Source organism: Hyposmocoma kahamanoa, unplaced genomic scaffold (genome assembly GCF_003589595.1).
Source record: "Hyposmocoma kahamanoa isolate Upper Pololo Valley unplaced genomic scaffold, ASM358959v1 63, whole genome shotgun sequence".
Taxonomy (NCBI): domain Eukaryota; kingdom Metazoa; phylum Arthropoda; class Insecta; order Lepidoptera; family Cosmopterigidae; genus Hyposmocoma; species Hyposmocoma kahamanoa.
The window spans coordinates 4,714,673-4,732,702 of NW_020653851.1; the positions used below are offsets into that span (position 1 = coordinate 4,714,673).

The 18,030-nt window shown below is 36.3% G+C and overlaps 2 protein-coding genes across 5 annotated transcripts in view; one reads left to right on the forward strand and one right to left on the reverse strand.

Moving 5' to 3' along the window:
- The window catches only part of LOC113229884, a 215,438-nt gene that overhangs the window by 129,372 nt on the left and 68,036 nt on the right, over nt 1-18,030 (forward strand). The gene's annotated exons all lie outside the window — the stretch shown is intronic.
- Nucleotides 8,026-11,558, reverse strand: LOC113229885. 2 transcript variants are annotated; one of them, XM_026463572.1, is made up of 3 exons: nt 11,488-11,558; nt 9,965-11,012; nt 8,026-8,153 (listed from the first exon to the last, which is right to left on the reverse strand). In XM_026463572.1, the coding sequence occupies exons 1-2, from the start codon at nt 11,501-11,503 to the stop codon at nt 9,970-9,972; spliced, it is 1,059 nt and encodes a 352-aa protein (XP_026319357.1). In that variant the 5' UTR covers nt 11,504-11,558; the 3' UTR covers nt 8,026-8,153; nt 9,965-9,969. The 2 variants fall into 2 exon arrangements, with proteins under 2 accessions (XP_026319357.1, XP_026319358.1); XM_026463573.1 differs by lacking the exon at nt 8,026-8,153 and adding an exon at nt 8,755-8,871.

The following is an 18,030-nucleotide window of genomic DNA, read 5'->3' on the forward strand; positions in this document are numbered from 1 at the left end:
ATTTCACGACCTCGTTGACCTTAATGGCTTACATTGTGGGCACTGGATTCGGTGGTTCCGGGTTCAATTCCCAGTAGAACTAATTTTAGAAATGAACTTATCTGAATTGGTACTGGGTATTCTGGGAAATGCTCCAGAATTCCGTTGCTTGGTACTCATAGCACTCCAGGTGTGAGACGTTTATGCATTGGTTAACATAACAGCATAACTGGGCAAAGTTCTATTCACGGTAAATGGGTTTAGTTCTAAACCCATTTAATAAACATACTTTTTTGGTTAAGTAGCTCAAAAAATTTGAGAAGTATTCACTGAGGTTAATTAAAAGTGACCTACCATAAAGTTTTAATAACCCCATACAATAAAAACAACAGTATCAATAGTAATTAGGTTCTAAAAATGGATAATAAATCTTGTAATGTAAGCAATCCCACAAAAGTCACAGAATATGTTGCAATCGCTGTTATTGTTTATTGTCTTCTTATCGATATATCGCCGTGTAGTAATGTGATTGTAACAGGATATACCAGGTGCGTTTGGGTAACAGTGATTTCTGATATTGATAGTTATTATTGTCGTCTCGTTGGTAAGGTCCATTACCTAACCAGGCGCAACCAAGAAAAGCTGAGTTTCATTCAATATTAACATGTCGTTGTTTCAACATGCCGCTAAGTCAAACCAAGATATAATATTAGTTGTTAAAACGCAGCTCATTCCTGCTTTGCTTGGTAGAGAATAAGGCCTTACACGTAATAGTAACGTAATCAATCATATACTTAAAGTTAGTATAAGTAAGACTTATTTATTAAGATTTAGTCTTGTTTTATTGTTAAAATATTGTACATAGGGCCAAAGTCTAAAATTTGATAACTGTGCAGATTACGGACATGTGCAGCAATCTTTAAAACTTCATTTTCACTATCTCACGCACAATCCCATTATTTTTATTAATTTTAGCCACTTGTTTTGCTCTCACGTCGTATGGAAAGTTTGCCAACTTCGCAAAACGTAACAGCTACCAAGTATCAGTTATTAGACAACCTGTTACCACGTCACGAAACTTCATTAAGTTAGTATGTGCAGAACCACAGACAATAGTCTGTTGGGACCAGCCTTGGTTTTTGTGGCACTTAAGTACTCGTAATACGGTAGTAGTATTGGTTGGAGGTTTGGTTATGTATTTAGCGGTTGCAGCTTATTAACGTCAAATTAAGTAAGTACTGGGTGAGTCTGTTTGTGACAAACGTGTTTTGTTTTTAATGTACGAAGTAGTCAGTTCATCTTTTCATTTTATTTTAATTCGTGGGCCTTTTGTGTTGTTCAAAGTTTGCGCTTCGCGTCGCCTTAAACAGTATTCTATGGCGACGGTATGTCGAAGGAGCTCTAACGAATTTGTTAGTCATGCTAGTGGGAGCCTTCCTATCACGCGTCCTAGAGACACACGGTGTCCTTAGAGATTTTGCTAAAAAAAGTGTGGACGTTTTATAAAATATTTTTTTTATAACACAACGGCGCGTTAAGAGAATTATCACATAGTAATGTGACTCTAAGGGTCGTATTTTAGAACTCAATTCAAAGCACTAGAAATCACACTCAAATCCTAGCTATTAGGGTCGTATTTCCAGTGCTTGAAATTATACTCAAGTCTGCTCAAATCCTGACTTGAGCATTGAGTAGAATTCTGGAATACGACCCTAAGACGCTATTGTACCAAAATCGGTAAAGACACCGCGTATCTCTAAGACGCGTCACGGCGACGTTTAGCAGCGATGCAAATGTGCGTTCGTGAAACGCGCGATTACATCGCTACACTTGCGATTCATAGGCGATTGCATCGATGCAAACACGGGATTGCATGGATACAAACGCGCGGTTGCATCGTCGCCGCGTTGAACCCTTGTCATGTGAACAAGCTTTAAAGGAAGACGATTAGCTACTGCATCACTATTGCATGGCGTTTGCATCGCTGCTAACTGTCGCCGTATGTAACTGCTCTTATTTACATAAAATTAAGTGAAAGAAACTGTAGTTCCGTATTTATCCCGCAAATACACATATAATGTTGGTATCTTGTACCTAGACATAGACAATTACGCAACGGAGGTGGGCGGTAGATTTAAGATCTAGACTTGCAACGTTACTGGAGTGTATCAAATCCGTAATCGAGAACTATAAATCTAGGTAATTCTGTTCATTATAGTCTTGCGGAAAAGTTTACTAGTTAATCATGAGACAGAGAGAGTTAGATGTTGTGTGTTAACCGTTAAATAAGACATAAACCGATGGTTATTGTTGTCTTTAGAAGTTTAAATGTAGTATTTTTACTTTCGCTAACCTGAACCTATACCTGCTCAAAAGTTCACATTAATGGAGGTTACGAGGTTTACGAATTTACCCGACGGTATATTTTTTTAAATTTCTTAGAGATCCAGTTTGTAAATTGCCCTAACAGCAAGTATTCGCAGGACAAAGATTCCGTTAATGTTGTGACATTACCCCAAAGCAATATGCTTAGTACCACAAATGTCTATGAGCAACGATAACCTTTTTTCATAATAGTCTATAGTAGAACAAACGTAGCAAATAAAACTTTGTTTTACATAATAGCATCCGTTCCGAGTTCGATCCGTCAGACAAACGGCCGCAAACAAATTCTAAATAGACATAAAGAAGCTTTATCAATGCGAAACTCAATACCGTTGTCGCCTACCAACGGGGCTCATGTCAAATTTATAGCATTCATGTCGTTGAGTTATTTACATTTTGTCTAAGCAAGTCTAATCTTCTGCCTGTAATGTTATGAAGACTGCACGTTGTATTGATTTGCATAATTTTGAATTGTATTGCACACGATTTTTTATGCTTGAAAATAGTGAATTTATACCATTTCATTGAAAAATTGTCTTTCTAAATTTGATTTTATACAAATAAATAAAAACGTGCTTAAAGAAAGTATATTTTTACAAATTTCTATATATCAACAAAAGTGTATAAAATAAAAAATTTTCAGTTGCTACTACTTAAATATTTTAGTTACAAAGGCAGGTACTATGGTTGTAGGTACTTGACTATTTTGTAGTGTAATAGAACATGTACTACCGAATTGCACAACCACACAATGTCTCTTTTATATTGAACCAGTTTTCACTTCAGAGTTTCACTTAGAAAACTTTACTGGGCAATAACGTACGTGACAATTGCACGAGTGTGAAATAATCAACAATTATCATGATCATGTGGAATATCTTCAAGTATACGTCACTTTGGGAGAAACGGACACTTTCATTTTCCGAAAATATGCTATTGACATCGCAATTTACTTTTGCATTTGGTGTCAACAAGCCAGGGGAAACCTGTTTTACGACTTTGCTACTCGTTTTTGTGACTTGAAGTATTTCAAGTGTTCTTGTTTATTTCGTGTGAATGTTAATTAATTGTGAAAATTTTTAACGGTCATTTTTAGAAAAATATTTTTTCTGTATTTTATTCCCGAACAAAATATTAAAATGACAAGATCAATGGGGGATTTGAACATTATTTTATTGTCAAAATTGCTGACTTCAGCTGAAATATCACATTTTCTACAATCTATAAATGCTCATAAACTTTATGAATATAATTCTCCTTTAAGCGTCGTATTCCAGAACTCTACTCAATGCTCAAATCAGAACTTGAGTATTTTTTCAAGCACTGAAATTACGACTCTAATAGCAAGGACTTGAGTATGATTTCTAGTGCTTTAAAACATACTCAAGTCCCGACTTCAGCATTGAGTAGAGTTCTGGAATACGACCCTAAGACTACTTGTGCGAGGTTAAGATGTAAAACATCACTACAACAAAGAAAGAATATGTTATTCACTAACAACTAATAATACTATAAACAAAGCACTAAGAATTAAAATAAAAACATCTCAATGTAATGTACAGGCTTCTTAATCTCAGAAACAATTCTCAGTTACACGAATCGCACGCCGCCGCCGTGGGTCGAATCTGTCCATCTCAGCTGCCTGAAGTGGCCCACGTGCCCACGTGCGAGCGAGTGACTCGCATTTGCATGCATTGACAGTTTAGATCTGTGATGGGTGTTTGTTTTACTGTCGAGGATTGTTTAGGATTAAAGCATGAATTAATGAAGATGCTTTGTGAAGTTACACAATAGAAAAATCTGCTAATACGCATAGAGAAACTAGTAAGATCTGTTGGCAGAGCGGTAGCTACGTTGAGGCAACAATCACTGGTTTGAGTCCAATCGGATCGAAGGAATTTTCCTTTATGTTTGTTCAATCTGTCTATCGGTCCCGGGTTCGATTCCCGGGCCAGGAGAAATGTTTGTATGGCCTACATTTATTTCTCTTGTGAGTATGGGTGTAATTTGTGGTCGTCAAAATTTGTGTGTCCATGGCACCCGCGACACAGGGCTTCCCTAGTGCGGGGCTATTAGTGTATGTGTTAAAAATAAATCTGTGTGTCAAAAATTAATAACCTAATGAAGGAGTATTTTTACAACAGGTTGATAAATATCACAGTAATAAAAATACCATCGTAATATTCAATCAAATAAAAAATAAATAAAATAACACATAAGTTTTATACTTTAGTACGTTATGGTTTTAGATTAGTTTGAATTTCTATCATTTAAAATAGGGGGCTCATATTGCAATGATTATAAAAAATCGTAGATACAGAACAAAAACCTTCTTATTCATTACCAGCTCTCATACTCGACAAAATGAAAATTATAATAAGTATCACAAAACTAGATTTTAAAACAGCTCATAGTCTTGGTTATTTATCCAATATATATAACGTTTTTAAGCTTAAAATATATTAAGCTAAAAACACCATCTTTAACAAACTAAACCACTCAATGTGGGTGTTAATTAGCTGCCAAAGCGCGAATAATGTTCGCTACTAAACACTTGTAATAGCGTTAGTTGTCACGAATAGTCGCATGCGCAACCTGTATTAAAACACTTAATTGACTTCTTAAGGTCTGTTAGACGTGCAATTGGACATTTTTCCTAAATTAGATCTCGCACGCGAGCGTTAGAGTATTGCTTTACCTTAACAGGACGGTTAACCCCGGTCACAACAAAAAGAAATGGTTAAACAGCTGGAAACTTTAAATAAATGAACAAGTAAGTAAATGAAGTTTGAGTGAGTGTATTTTGAATGTTTTTATGAAATCAAGTGATGGCACGACCAGATCATGCGCCTATCCACTATAACAGTTGCAATGCCACTCAGAACTTGAAAGTGTGAAAGACCTGATGATAGATTTGGAGCATCGTAACGACATCTAATTAAAATAATTCAAACTAATTTATTTGCCTGTTATATCGACGGAGAGACTATAATTATGACCTCTTATAAAAACTATTCGCGAATTTAAAAAAAATCACCCTTTCTTTGCAGACAAAGAAAGAAAAACCCCTTTTGTTTCTCTCGATAGAGACATAAAATATGTTCCCATCTCTACCTATACAAGTACTTATGTCTAATACTACTAGAAGCAAATAAATCAACGTAAATATGCCGCAGTATTTCAAGACGTGTGAAAAGCGTCGTCGTCAGTGAAAGTGCGGTGACAATGTAATCTATAAGTATCATCTTAAGCGCTTACGTATGTTAAAAACGCCTTATACAATATATTGGAATGATTTCATTTAACGTCATGATTATAGAATGGACAAGCTTCAATAATACGATTTAAAAAAAAACATTTTGCACCTCTTACGTAAGTCAAACTCCAATAAATACAGAATTCGCACCATTGGTGTAATAAAGCGACAAGTTTTTATTAGTAGGAGTAGAGGTCCTTGTGACCTTCCCTATTTCTGCTGCCAAACAGTAATGTGAGCATTACTGCGTTCTGGCTTAGAAGGGTAAGGGTGCTGGTTCAATTACAGGCACATAGGACTTGTCACTTATGTCTCAGGGTGACGGGCGCAGTGGCAGTGCCCGCAAAATCTTTGCGATTTAAAGCTCTGAGTGGCACTGCAACTCTATTCGCGTGTCACTGGCCGCCAGGCACAGGCTTTATTAGTCCTGTCACTTGGTATTATAAAAAATTTAAATAAAAAAAATAAAATAGACAACCACAAATTACACCCAAACTCACAAGAGAAATAAATGTAGGCTGTACAAATATTTCTCCCGGCCCGGGAAACGCACCCGGAATTTCTGCAGACCAGCAGAAAAAAAACGCTTTGGGAGTAACAATGCCACAGACACGCAAACGCGTAGACAAAGGCTTCAAAGCTATAACTCCTCTCTTTTTAGTAAATGACACCATTTCTGACAGGCATCTTTACGCAAAAGTCCACCATCTTCGTTTTCACTTTTCATCGGGTGGTATAGCGGACAAAAGCAAGGATAAATAAAAAAGAAATAGTTATACAACATGTGACGATTCCAATGTCACTCGTGTCGTCTCTCCGTTTCTCAAGTATAAGGAGATTCATTGACAAGAATTGAAAAACGTATGAGAAAAACAGCTGATCAGACAAATGTGTTAAAATGTTTTCGATAACGAATTAATGTGGGATTATTTAAGGTTAAACAAACTTACCTTAAGTGAAGTTTGACCATAATTACACGAGCCGTTACATCCGAAGACATTTACATAATTCACTAGGTAGTTCACTCTTCTATGTACTAGGCATCGAACACAATTTTAGATCTATATAAAGAAAAAAAAGAATGAAAACGATTAGCATGAGTGGGGCGTGCCCCCCGCGCCTTCACCCGCTCCCGCGCATCCATGACACGTCATTCATTTCAGAGATATAGCTATTTCGAAAAATAGGATTTCAATAGGGTCATTTTATAACCTTATATAGGGATGGGTGGGTGTGTAAATGTCTTCGGATGTAACGGCTCGTGTAATTATGGTCAAACTTCACTTAAGGTAAGTTTGTTTAACCTTAAATTACACTTCGCCGTTACATCCTCGACATTTACATAATTCACTAGGTAGATGTTTAGCGCTCATTTGAGAAATAGCTTTTTAGAATATTTTTTTTTTTTTTTTTTTGGTATAAATATGAGTCGGATAGGCTTATGAAAAAAAACCCAAATAAATATTTATGACTAATTTTAATCAACATTATGAGATTTTTTAATTTTTACTCTTTAACAATCCTCAAAGATAGCTTGTGCGAAAACATTATCATTATTCTGTTCAAGAGGTCTATTGTAGAATTTTCCAAAAATTAACGAGTTGCCAGACCAGCCTGCAGTCTGTTTTATTATGTCTACCGAAACGCCTCTACGATTAGCCGCTGATGTAGAAGCATGTCGAGCACTATGTGCTGTGAATATAGAGGTGTTTATACCACTTTCGGATAACACCAATTTAATCCAGCGACTAATCGTAGATGCAGTCGCGTTATGGAAGGGTCTTTTGGTAGTGAGAATGAGCTTATCTGAATTCTGGCCGTCTCGAAGTAATTTTGTGGAATTTATATACGACACTAAGGTTTTTGCCGGACAGATTTCCGGTCTGTTGGGGAAGAAAGGAATACTTAGTCTAGGCATTTGTTTTCCAGGTGCTGAGGTCTTAATTAGATTATCTATTATAATTATTACATTAGATTCATTGAAAGCAATATTACATATGTTAATTATTGACAACGTCTGGACTCGTTGTGCAGTTGACAATGCGAGCAGAGTCACCAATTTTTTTGTTAATTGGTCTAAAGGTAAGTCCTCATTAGGATACCAATTGGAAATGAAATCTAGAACAAGGTTTGTGTCCCAAGTACACTGGTATTTTGGAAAACATGGCTTCTTTTTGAAAACTCCTTTGAGAAATCTGATTATGTAGTCGTGTGAACCCACATTTTTTCCTAGAACTAATGATAAGGCCGAACGATAGGTATTTAAAGTAGAATAGCCTGCCCCAGCGTCGAACAATGTTGTAAAAAACTTTAGTATGAATGGAATAGACACTGAAAAACAATCAGCAATTTTATTTGTATTACAAAATAGCCACCATTTTTTGTATGCGCTATTATATTGTTTTAAGGAACTTTCTGACAAAGAAGCTATCATTATATCTATAGTTTCTGGGGTTAGATTCTGTTGGGAAAATGCTCGCCTGATAAAACTGATGACACCAGGGTAAGGCTCCGCCATAGAGGATGCCGTGTCCTGCAAGGAGATAAGAGAAGCTGACTTTGTGGCAAGAAGTGTACTGGTTTTGCTATTTGCAGTGAGATATATAACGGATACCAGGGTTGACTCGGCCAGTACGGGACCACCATAATGCCTTGAGCTTTATTATCTATTATTTTTCGAAGGCATTTCAAGATGAGACTGAAAGGTGGAAAAGCATAGAAAAAATAATGCCCCCAGTGCAATGTAAATGCGTCAATATTAAAAGCGTGTGGGTCACGTTTCCACGACACATATTTTTGACATTTAGCATTAAGACGGGTAGCAAACAAGTCTATTTCCGGGTGTCCAAATTCAAAAATTATTCGGTCAAAAGCTAAACCTGACAATTCCCACTCTGTATCAATATTAGTGCACCGAGACTCTAGATCGGCCTCGATATTCTCTTTTGATTTTATATATGAAGCAAAAATAAAAAGCTTACGTTCTTCACACCATTGCCATATATTGCGACTGATATCATTAAGGTGTGGATATTGGACTCCTCCCATTCTATTTATGTATGATATGGCTGTCGTATTATCTATTCTTAATAATATTTCTTTATTTGTAAAGTTATTAGCAAAGCATTTTAAGGCAATAAAAGCCGCTCTCAATTCTAGATAATTGATATGATTTTGGGCTTCATCTGAACTCCAAAATCCACCAGTACGCTCCCCGTTACATGCTGCTCCCCAACCGGTCAGAGATGCATCTGTAAATATTTCTACAGCATACTGAAAATGTCTAATAGGATTAATAGAAGAATTAGCTAGATTTTTCCACCATAGTAGATCTGGGTCTAGATCCTTATTTATAGTCATGTATTCATCATAATTTTCATTAGATTTCTGAAGAGCGAGAAATTTTGCTTGTTCAAGACGCTTGGTGTACATCCAGCCATAACTCACAGCGGGACAAGCTGACGTTAATAATCCCAATACCTTTGCAAAGTCTCTAATAGGTATTTTGTTCTTTTTCGACAATTTTTTAACAATTTCTCTAATTTTTAATTGCTTTTCAGGTGGTAATTTTAAGGCCATTTCCAGGGAATCTAATTCAAAGCCTAAAAAGTTGATATTCTGTTTAGGGGTTAACTTACTCTTATTAAAGTTTATTACAAAGCCCAGTCGTTTTAAAAGGTCAACCGTTTTAGAAACTTCGCGGGAACAATGTTCATACGTGTTGCTGATACATAATATATCGTCCAGGTACACTACAAGCAAATGACCATTATTTCGTAAATAAGTAGCAACCGGCTTAAACAGTTTGGTAAAAACGAACGGCGCCGAACATAGACCGAAAGGGAGGCATTGAAATTCGTAAGTACAGCCCTGAAATTTGAACCTAAGGTATTTTCTACAAGAAAGATTAACAGGAATTAAAAAGTATGCGTCCTTTAGGTCAATACTTGCCATAAAACAAGATTTAGAAATAAGCTTGGAGGCAGTTCTTATGTCCTCCATTTTAAAGTGTTGTGTATAAACAAATTTATTTAATCTTTTTAAATTGAGTATGAATCTGAAGGTACCATCTTTTTTAGGAATTAAGAAAATTTTTGAAATGAACTGATCTGGGATGTCTATGCATTTTTTGATGACCGCCAATTGCAATAATTTATTTATTTCGTTATGTATATTTTCAATTTCTAGTGAAGAATAATATGGATTTGTAGGTTCTATATATTGTACAACTGGACACTTAAAAGGTATCTTATAGCCAGTAATGTATTCTAAAACAACTGGATCATTTGTAATACATTTCCAGACATTATAAAAATGCCTTAAACGCCCCGCATGTGCATTTACCTCTGTTACGATTTCTGTGTAATCTTGTGGCCCGTCCTCGACGATGGCGGCTGGTATCTGTCTACTGGCGTGGGCGGTGGCCGTCTGCCGGTTGTCGCCGACGTCGGTGGACGGTACCCGTTTGCTCTGTTCCTGCCACTCTGTTGCCTGGACAGGCTTCTGGCGTTTCCCTGGCGGGCTGTATATTTGTTAGTTCGGTAGCTGGTCGAGGGTTGAGGTTCTTTCCTCTTGACCTGTAAACCTGATCTTTCGGCAATCTTCGTTGCTTTAATTTTTTCTCCTAGGTTATCTCCAAACAAATAAGAGTCTCTTTTTACATTTTGAACCATGTTGATGAACTTTTTGTCTAAACAAAACATGATCAGCTTCCTTCTATTAATAGTATTTTGATAGTGTAAATCCAGGAGCAACTGTCCAGTTTCAGACAATCTTTTAATAATTTCCGTCTTTTCTGCATTGCCATCGATCAGGGTTGTCATCAAGTTGGTTACTGCTGCTATTCCTATGCCGAGATGATGTTGGGCCTTCTCCAGGCGCTTGTCCCTATTTCTAGAAGATTCGTTTAGCACAGCTGATATTTCTGGATTTAGTTTTGGCGCTTTAAGTAGCTGAAAATTTTCTGGTATAAGGGCGCTTTCCAATAGATTCTGCCTCTGCTCTTTACCAAGACCGTCCATGAGTATGCTTCCCCAGCGTTTAGAGACTTCATCTCTGATTTTTGGGCCGAACTTTTCTTCTTTTGCCTTTGAGTCTCCTAATATTGCGAGAATGTCTGATGATAGACATGAAGCATTTTCCAAAGTATTGTTACTTGTGTGAGTGACACTAGGTGCATCATCATTGCCCTTTGAGGCACTAGGGTCCTTATCACAGCTTTGTGGAGTTGATACCTGAAGATCCGTGGTCTCTGTTGGATATCTGTGCGTATTAGCATCAGCTATCACGGATCGGACGGTTTGTCTATCCATGTCTGAATAATATTCATGTGACGAAATGCCGTCACAATCTGACTGCTGACCCATAGAACTCGAATACTCCGATTCGTAACCTGTAAAGACATACACTGCCTATATACTAGCCCTTCGTGGCCACTAACATGGCCTTGATCGCATCAAGGCACTGGATCTTAGATCCGATATGTAATTGCAAAGGACGTAATCTCGTCACGCCACGTAAATGCAAAGAATAAAATAAATCAAATTAACCAACTTTTTCATTGGTACATATTTAAAATACTAGTTGTGACTTGTATAATATTAGCTGTAATCGCATCACAGCATTATAAAGGTGATATTATTATTATATACATAGCCGTGAGCGTCATTCCTTCACAGCGAATTAAATAAATAAAATTATTTGACAGGTGTGCGAAAGTGAAAATTTCCGCACTTTGTAAAACAAAGACAAAATTTAAATTAAACAGTTACAATTTGTTGATATTCTTCAATATGAAGCTTATGCACTCCGTACATGAAGCGTACATTGTGCAAAAAAGATAAAACCGATAATCAATATCCACTTACTGTCATCGTCCTCCATATTGCGGCGGTAAAGGCGTTCTTCTAAACGCCGAATTTTTCGTCGTATTTTATCGGGATCCTTATCTTTACATTTCCTTTTTCTCATTATCACTTACACTTTGTATTTTACGTAGTACGAACTTAATAATTACACTAAAAACTTTCACTTTTAAATATATTGATTATTCGAAAAAAAAACAGTCGTTTCGATGCCAGCACAAAGAAAGCGAATGACGTGTCATGGATGCGCGGGAGCGGGTGAAGGCGCGGGGGGCACGCCCCACTCATGCTAATCGTTTTCATTCTTTTTTTTCTTTATATAGATCTAAAATTGTGTTCGATGCCTAGTACATAGAAGAGTGAACTACCTAGTGAATTATGTAAATGTCGAGGATGTAACGGCGAAGTGTAATGGATTTTAAAACTTTCGTAGTTATTCACTAAATCATAGGTTCCCAAACTTTTGGAACACCGCCAACTTAGGCAAGATAAAAAAAAATTCAACGCCCACCACCACAAAAAATAATTGAAAACACGTATTTTTTTTTAACACAAAAAATGACAAGGGGAAAAAATGTATATTTGTAGTGTAGTTTATATAGATAATTCAGGTTTTCAAATGCGGCAGCGCCCCCTGGACATCATCAACAATTGCTCCCGAGGCCCCTCCCGCCTCTTTAGGACTCTTCAGCACCCAATGGGGGGCGGCAGGTGAAGGCAGAGGAAGGGGCCACTTTGGGATGTTACATGTGATGCACAGTTGCACTAAATCATTACGCCATAAAATACACGGTTTTCGTTTCTGGGTTATCAATATCATTTTCTATCGGTTCTAACATAAAAACATGAAAAAAATTTTGGTTAGGACAAAGAAAAGTTGAAATTTAAAATTTGCAAAAGTTGAAATTTGCAAAAAATTTTTTCGTTTTTAGTTTCTCTTTGTTTAAAGATAAATTATAACTTTAAAAAAAAAGACCTCAAAAATTCATAGAATTGCATGTATTTGTCAAGTTTTGTTGCAATCCGTTACTGGAAAGTGCGCGAAACCGAAATCCGAAATCCGAAACCGAATTCATCTCCTAGTTTGCCGCCCTTGGAAGTGAAATATTATCTTAAAATTTAAATGGGACCAATACTGAGGTACCCTCTTTCTTTCGATGAGTGTGCCATGAGCTCCATCAGCTCATCCCGCCCGCCCCCTTTACCATCGGACATCCAGACGTACGGCGAGATATCATCCTTATTTGGTATATATTTCCTTCAGCCATACTAAGCGCTTTTCATCATCTTTTATTATGCGCACAGCCCAGGAATGGAACTCCCTGCCTGCGATTGTGTTTCAGAACTCATATCACCCGGGTATCTTTACGGGGCGACTGATTATCGACTTTAATTTATCTTCTGGGCGAGCTTGTTCCATCGTAGATCCTATCTTTGCTCCAGTGGTAGGTAGTGGTCAAGAGCAAGTTCTTTTATTTATTTTTAAAAAAAGGCTATTTCGTTTCCAATGAATAGCAATTAAGTCTATATATATGAACGGCTATTTTGCAGTCAAAAAGCAATTCAAACAATCAAAATTCCGCAAAATCTAATTTATTTTTATTTTGTTTCAGTCTTTAAGAGGTTATTATAAATATAGATCTACAGTTAAGGCCACAGTAAAAGAAACATGGTAACTCCAATCGCACGACAAAGGCATAACAAATGTAATTAATTGTAACAATTAGCAACAAACAATAACGTTCAAATTCTGACCTACATCAATCGAGATCATCGAGCAACTCGATTCTTTTATCGATTAAGAAAATCGATTGCGACCTTGTTATATTGTTTCAAAATTGGCAATCGATCAATTTTACGTGATTTGGTTTGGAATGGATTGGAATATCGTCATAGAGTTACTCAATTTGTAGCTTTATTATATAGACATAAAATTGTATGAAAGTCACGATATTGTTGGTCAAACATCGATAACTGTAATTGTTGTATGGTTATTCATTATTTTTTTTTTGTATTGTTTTGATTGGTGATTTTCAAATTAAATTACGTGGAAATCACTTACGAGCGACGTTATACGGGCTAAGTAAAAGCTTTCAGCACCCCCTTTTCTTCAGTGTCTCCTACGTATTCTTTATAGATAGAAAAACAGTTTTTTTCTAGATCTTCTTGTGCTTAGGTCTCCATTCTCTTGACAAGTTTCATTGCCGGTACTTTCGGCGCCATCTTGGTATCTTTATGTGGTGTTAAATACAGCGTCTAATTCAAATAAAACGACTTTGGTGGTGCAGCAGTTACTACCGTGGACACTAAAATGCGAAAGTTTCGGGTTCGACTCCCTGTAAGACGAACTAAGAAAATCAATTTTTCGTTAATCTATTACTCGTAAGTAGCACAGGGAACTTTGAAATTTAAGATCAGGCAATTGGTACGATTAATGGGGATATTATAGTACCTATACTCATAAAAACGTATATAAATTACATTATAGAACAAAATTACAATTTTGGAGCGAATAATCAAGCAAACATTATGCAATATAGCAATGTATTAGACAATTAAAGTGCCATAAACACTAAATGAGTCTACCAATTCATTTTAATACGAAACAAGTGGATATATATTACAACATCACGCTAAATACTGCCCGAAGCTACACGAACTTTTCTCAAACGATTATGGGCCTTGAACGACCTTTGCTGAGGATTTATTGATGGGCGGAGCGGGTAGCGGGAAGACAAAGTTTTATAAATGAGTAGAATGACTCCCGGATACAGGTAGTTTTACAATATTTTATTTATAATTGAAATATGAGAAGTACTTCTTCTAAAGAATTTATACGTATATTTAAGAGCTCTCATGCCAAAAAAGTTTTGACGTTGGCTCCGCCCAAATTTGTGAAACAAATACATATATGCCTGAAGTTCGCGTGACATGCGACAGGAGATATTGAATTTTGCGCATTAAAAGTACTAAATTCGTTTTAGCGGAATATCTCTAAAACTAAAGGGATTAAAAAAAAATCCGCAGTGACAGTTCTCGATCATGCATAAATATAATTAATTATCCAATTTTTGTCCTAATATCATGTAGCATTTCGAGGATGAATCGAAAAAATGTGAAAATTAGAGGTCATTTCGTGATTTTTATCTATCGAGGAAACTTTATTGTTTTATGTTTCTGGCTAGTGTCTATGCTTGAATATATCGTGTAGTTACTCATACAATATTTTATTTTTAACTTTAAAGTTGATATACCCCTCTAAAATCAAATCGAAGATTAGGAATTTTTCCTCTGCTCCCTCTTAATACTTGTCTGTTTTTATGATAAAAGATGACGAGACAAAATATTATGAAACTGGTGGTAAGCAACACTCCGAATCATAACAAATGCATTGCCACTCAGCGCTTTAAATCACGATGATCCCAAGAGCACTGCCATTTCACTCATTGCTCTAGGACGTAAAGTAATTTCACCAGCTTCTTTAGCCTTCAAAAAGTAGTAATGCTCACATGCGTAGCAGTTGAGCTCCTTGTGAAAAGGTTCGTCCATGGCAAGTACTGCCACTTTTCCACTGAAATTATAGGCACATGCGACTTGTCAACATATGGGTAATGGTCGCAGTGAGTGCCCCATAGATCTTTGTGATTTAAAGCTCTGAGTAGCACTGCAACTGGTATGAACACGACTTGTTAGTCCTGTTACTTGTTGTTAGAAAAAAAAATTGCGTTTGGAATATCGTCATAAAGTTACTCAATTTGTAGCTTTATTATATAGACATAAAATTGTATGAAAGTCACGATATTGTTGGTCAAACATCGATAACTGTAATTGTTATATGGTTATTCATTATTTTTTTGTATTGTTTTGTTTGGTGATTTTCAAATTAAATTACGTGGAAATCACTTACGAGGTATTTACTCTAGAACGACGTTATACGGGTTAATTAAAAGCCTTCAGCACTCCCTTTTCATCAGTGTCTCCTACGTATTCTTTATAGATAGAAAAACAGTTTTTTTCTAGATCTTCTTGTGCTTAGGTCTCCATTCTCTTGACAGGTTTCATTGCGGGTACTTACAATTAGGAGCAGTACTTCCTTGGACGAACTCTTTTACAAGGAGCTTTATTTTTTTAGGCCTACGTTTTCCATACACCAGAAAGAAACCTGTTTACTATTGTCTTAAAGATATCCACGTCGTATCGTTTGACAAATATAGAACCAGACACAGAATTTCATTGGCAGCTGTTCGCATAATGAAAGTATAAATAAAAGGCTTCGTGCTAATTGACAGATCTTAGGCCCATTATTAACTCAAACGGAGCGGAGAATTATTGTGTTTTAGCAACAATGTTTTGCATCATTTAAACAACTCTACTCCGTTTAGTCGTATAAACACTCAATAGTCGGACTGCGGTCCCAGCGCGGATGGCAAATTGAACATCTGGAAACTTTTATTGCCTGTTTACGTTTTCATTTGCGCATTCGGCAACGAAAGTTGACAATTGTGTTGCTAAATATACAAAATGTTTTTTGCATAAAAATATATTTTATTATTTATTGCTAAAGATTGCACATTACTGGTCTTTGCGACAACTATTTCTCACAATGAACTTACTCTGTAAAAAATGTAATAAATCGAGTTCTTACTAATGTAATAAAGTTCCGATTATAATGAACCAATTCTTGAGCAAAGTGTCTACCAAACGGAGCGGAGAGGCGTGTTTCAGCAACCAGAAGTATTTCATTATTTTAAATAATAGGTGGCTGACTGACTTGAAGACGTAAAATAATTAAAGTTATTGGCAGTAGAACCACAGCTGCATTACTTATATTTCGCTTTGATAGAATATAATGGGCCTTTACTAATATGACAGATCTAAACACACTGTCAAGCTACAACTCTATTTCTAAATTTAAAATAAGGACTACCAGCATTAATTCCAATGCTTTCAATGTCTGTAATAATACGATGTATTTATGATTGTCCATAATCTATCATTTCTTCATTAAAAAGCAACAAACTAAAATTATATTATACGTTCAAACACATTTTAAACAGCAGTAGCAGTGGTTAAAATAAATCTCTTTTCCAATTAATAGAACATTTCCTAATCAAAGAGGGGTTCGATAAAGTTAATAGTTCTTTTCACTTTACTTCCGTTGTTACGTATTTTTAATCTATTTTTAATTGTCTACAAATTTATGAGATAAATATTAATTCATACTTCTTTTTGTTCTTATCATGTTCGATGGCTTATACTATTACCGTATCCTTAATAAAATAAAGTCGCAAAAGTACATGAAAATCATAAAATAATAAACGTAACTTTTTCATTGAAAAAAAAACCGACCTCTAAAGTTTGCTTATCGGCTCTTTTCGATTTCATGGGTTCTCCTCATCAGATTCTGACTTCTTGGTGAAAATGGGAATGTTACGGATTCCTTTGTACATTTATTACTTTTTTCTGGTTGTCGTAGTGACGGTGATTACATGTATTGTGTGAAGTGAAAAGTCGACTTTAATTTGCGGAAAATATTTTTTTTGTCATAGCCAAAACGAACCAGGAACAGAGTCGTCTGCATCAGGGACCATCTCGAGAGTATATCCTTTCAAACAAAAAAGAATTTTCAAAATCGGCCCACAATTGTCGAAGAAATCGGAAAACATACATAAAATATACATGTCGCCGAACGTATAACCTCCTCCATTTTTTAAGTCTGTTAAAAATATTATGAACTACATGAAACAAATTATAAAAATCTGAAATTTTCAATTTTCAATTATTTACGCACCAAAAAATTATCCTCTCATTTACCTATTTCTGCCGCCAAGCAGTAATGTGAGCATTATAGCGTTCTGATTTTGAAAGGTTAGGATGCGTACAGTACAGATCTGGCGAATGCGTCGTGAACGCGCTGCATGTGTGCTGCGCGCCTAGTGCACGCGTGCTGCACGCATTCTGCATGCGAACAATTAAATACATGTGGCGCACGAGCGGCGCGTAAATGGCATGCGAACAGATCGCACAAGGTAATGCTCGTGTGCAGCTCGCGAGCCTTTCCCAAACAGGCGCATTTACTGCGCATCGCCAGATCTGTACTCACCCTTAGGTAATGGTGAAATTTCAGGCACATGGAACTTGTCAATTTATTTCTCAAGTTGGGCGCAGTGACAGCGCCCTTAAGATCTTTGCGATTTAAAGCTCTGACTTATGTACTTGGTATATTAAAAAAATAGTGTACTACCCAGAACATGCAGATTAGAACCAATTTAGAAAAGTTCATATCCAAAATTGGTCCTACCGGGGGACCTAACCTACTCATCTAACGCCCACCGCCACCGCCGCTGAATCATCAAAGCGGTCGTAAGAAATACATATATAAATAATGACGAAGACGCGATCTCCCGAAATAAAATGCCAAGTTTAGAATAAGCTATCATACTTACCATTCGAAGATGGCTAACTAATTACAATTCCACCTATTTCCCAAGGCATTAATGTTTATGTTGGAACTTGCATACATTTTGTCTCCTTAAATTGGTCAAG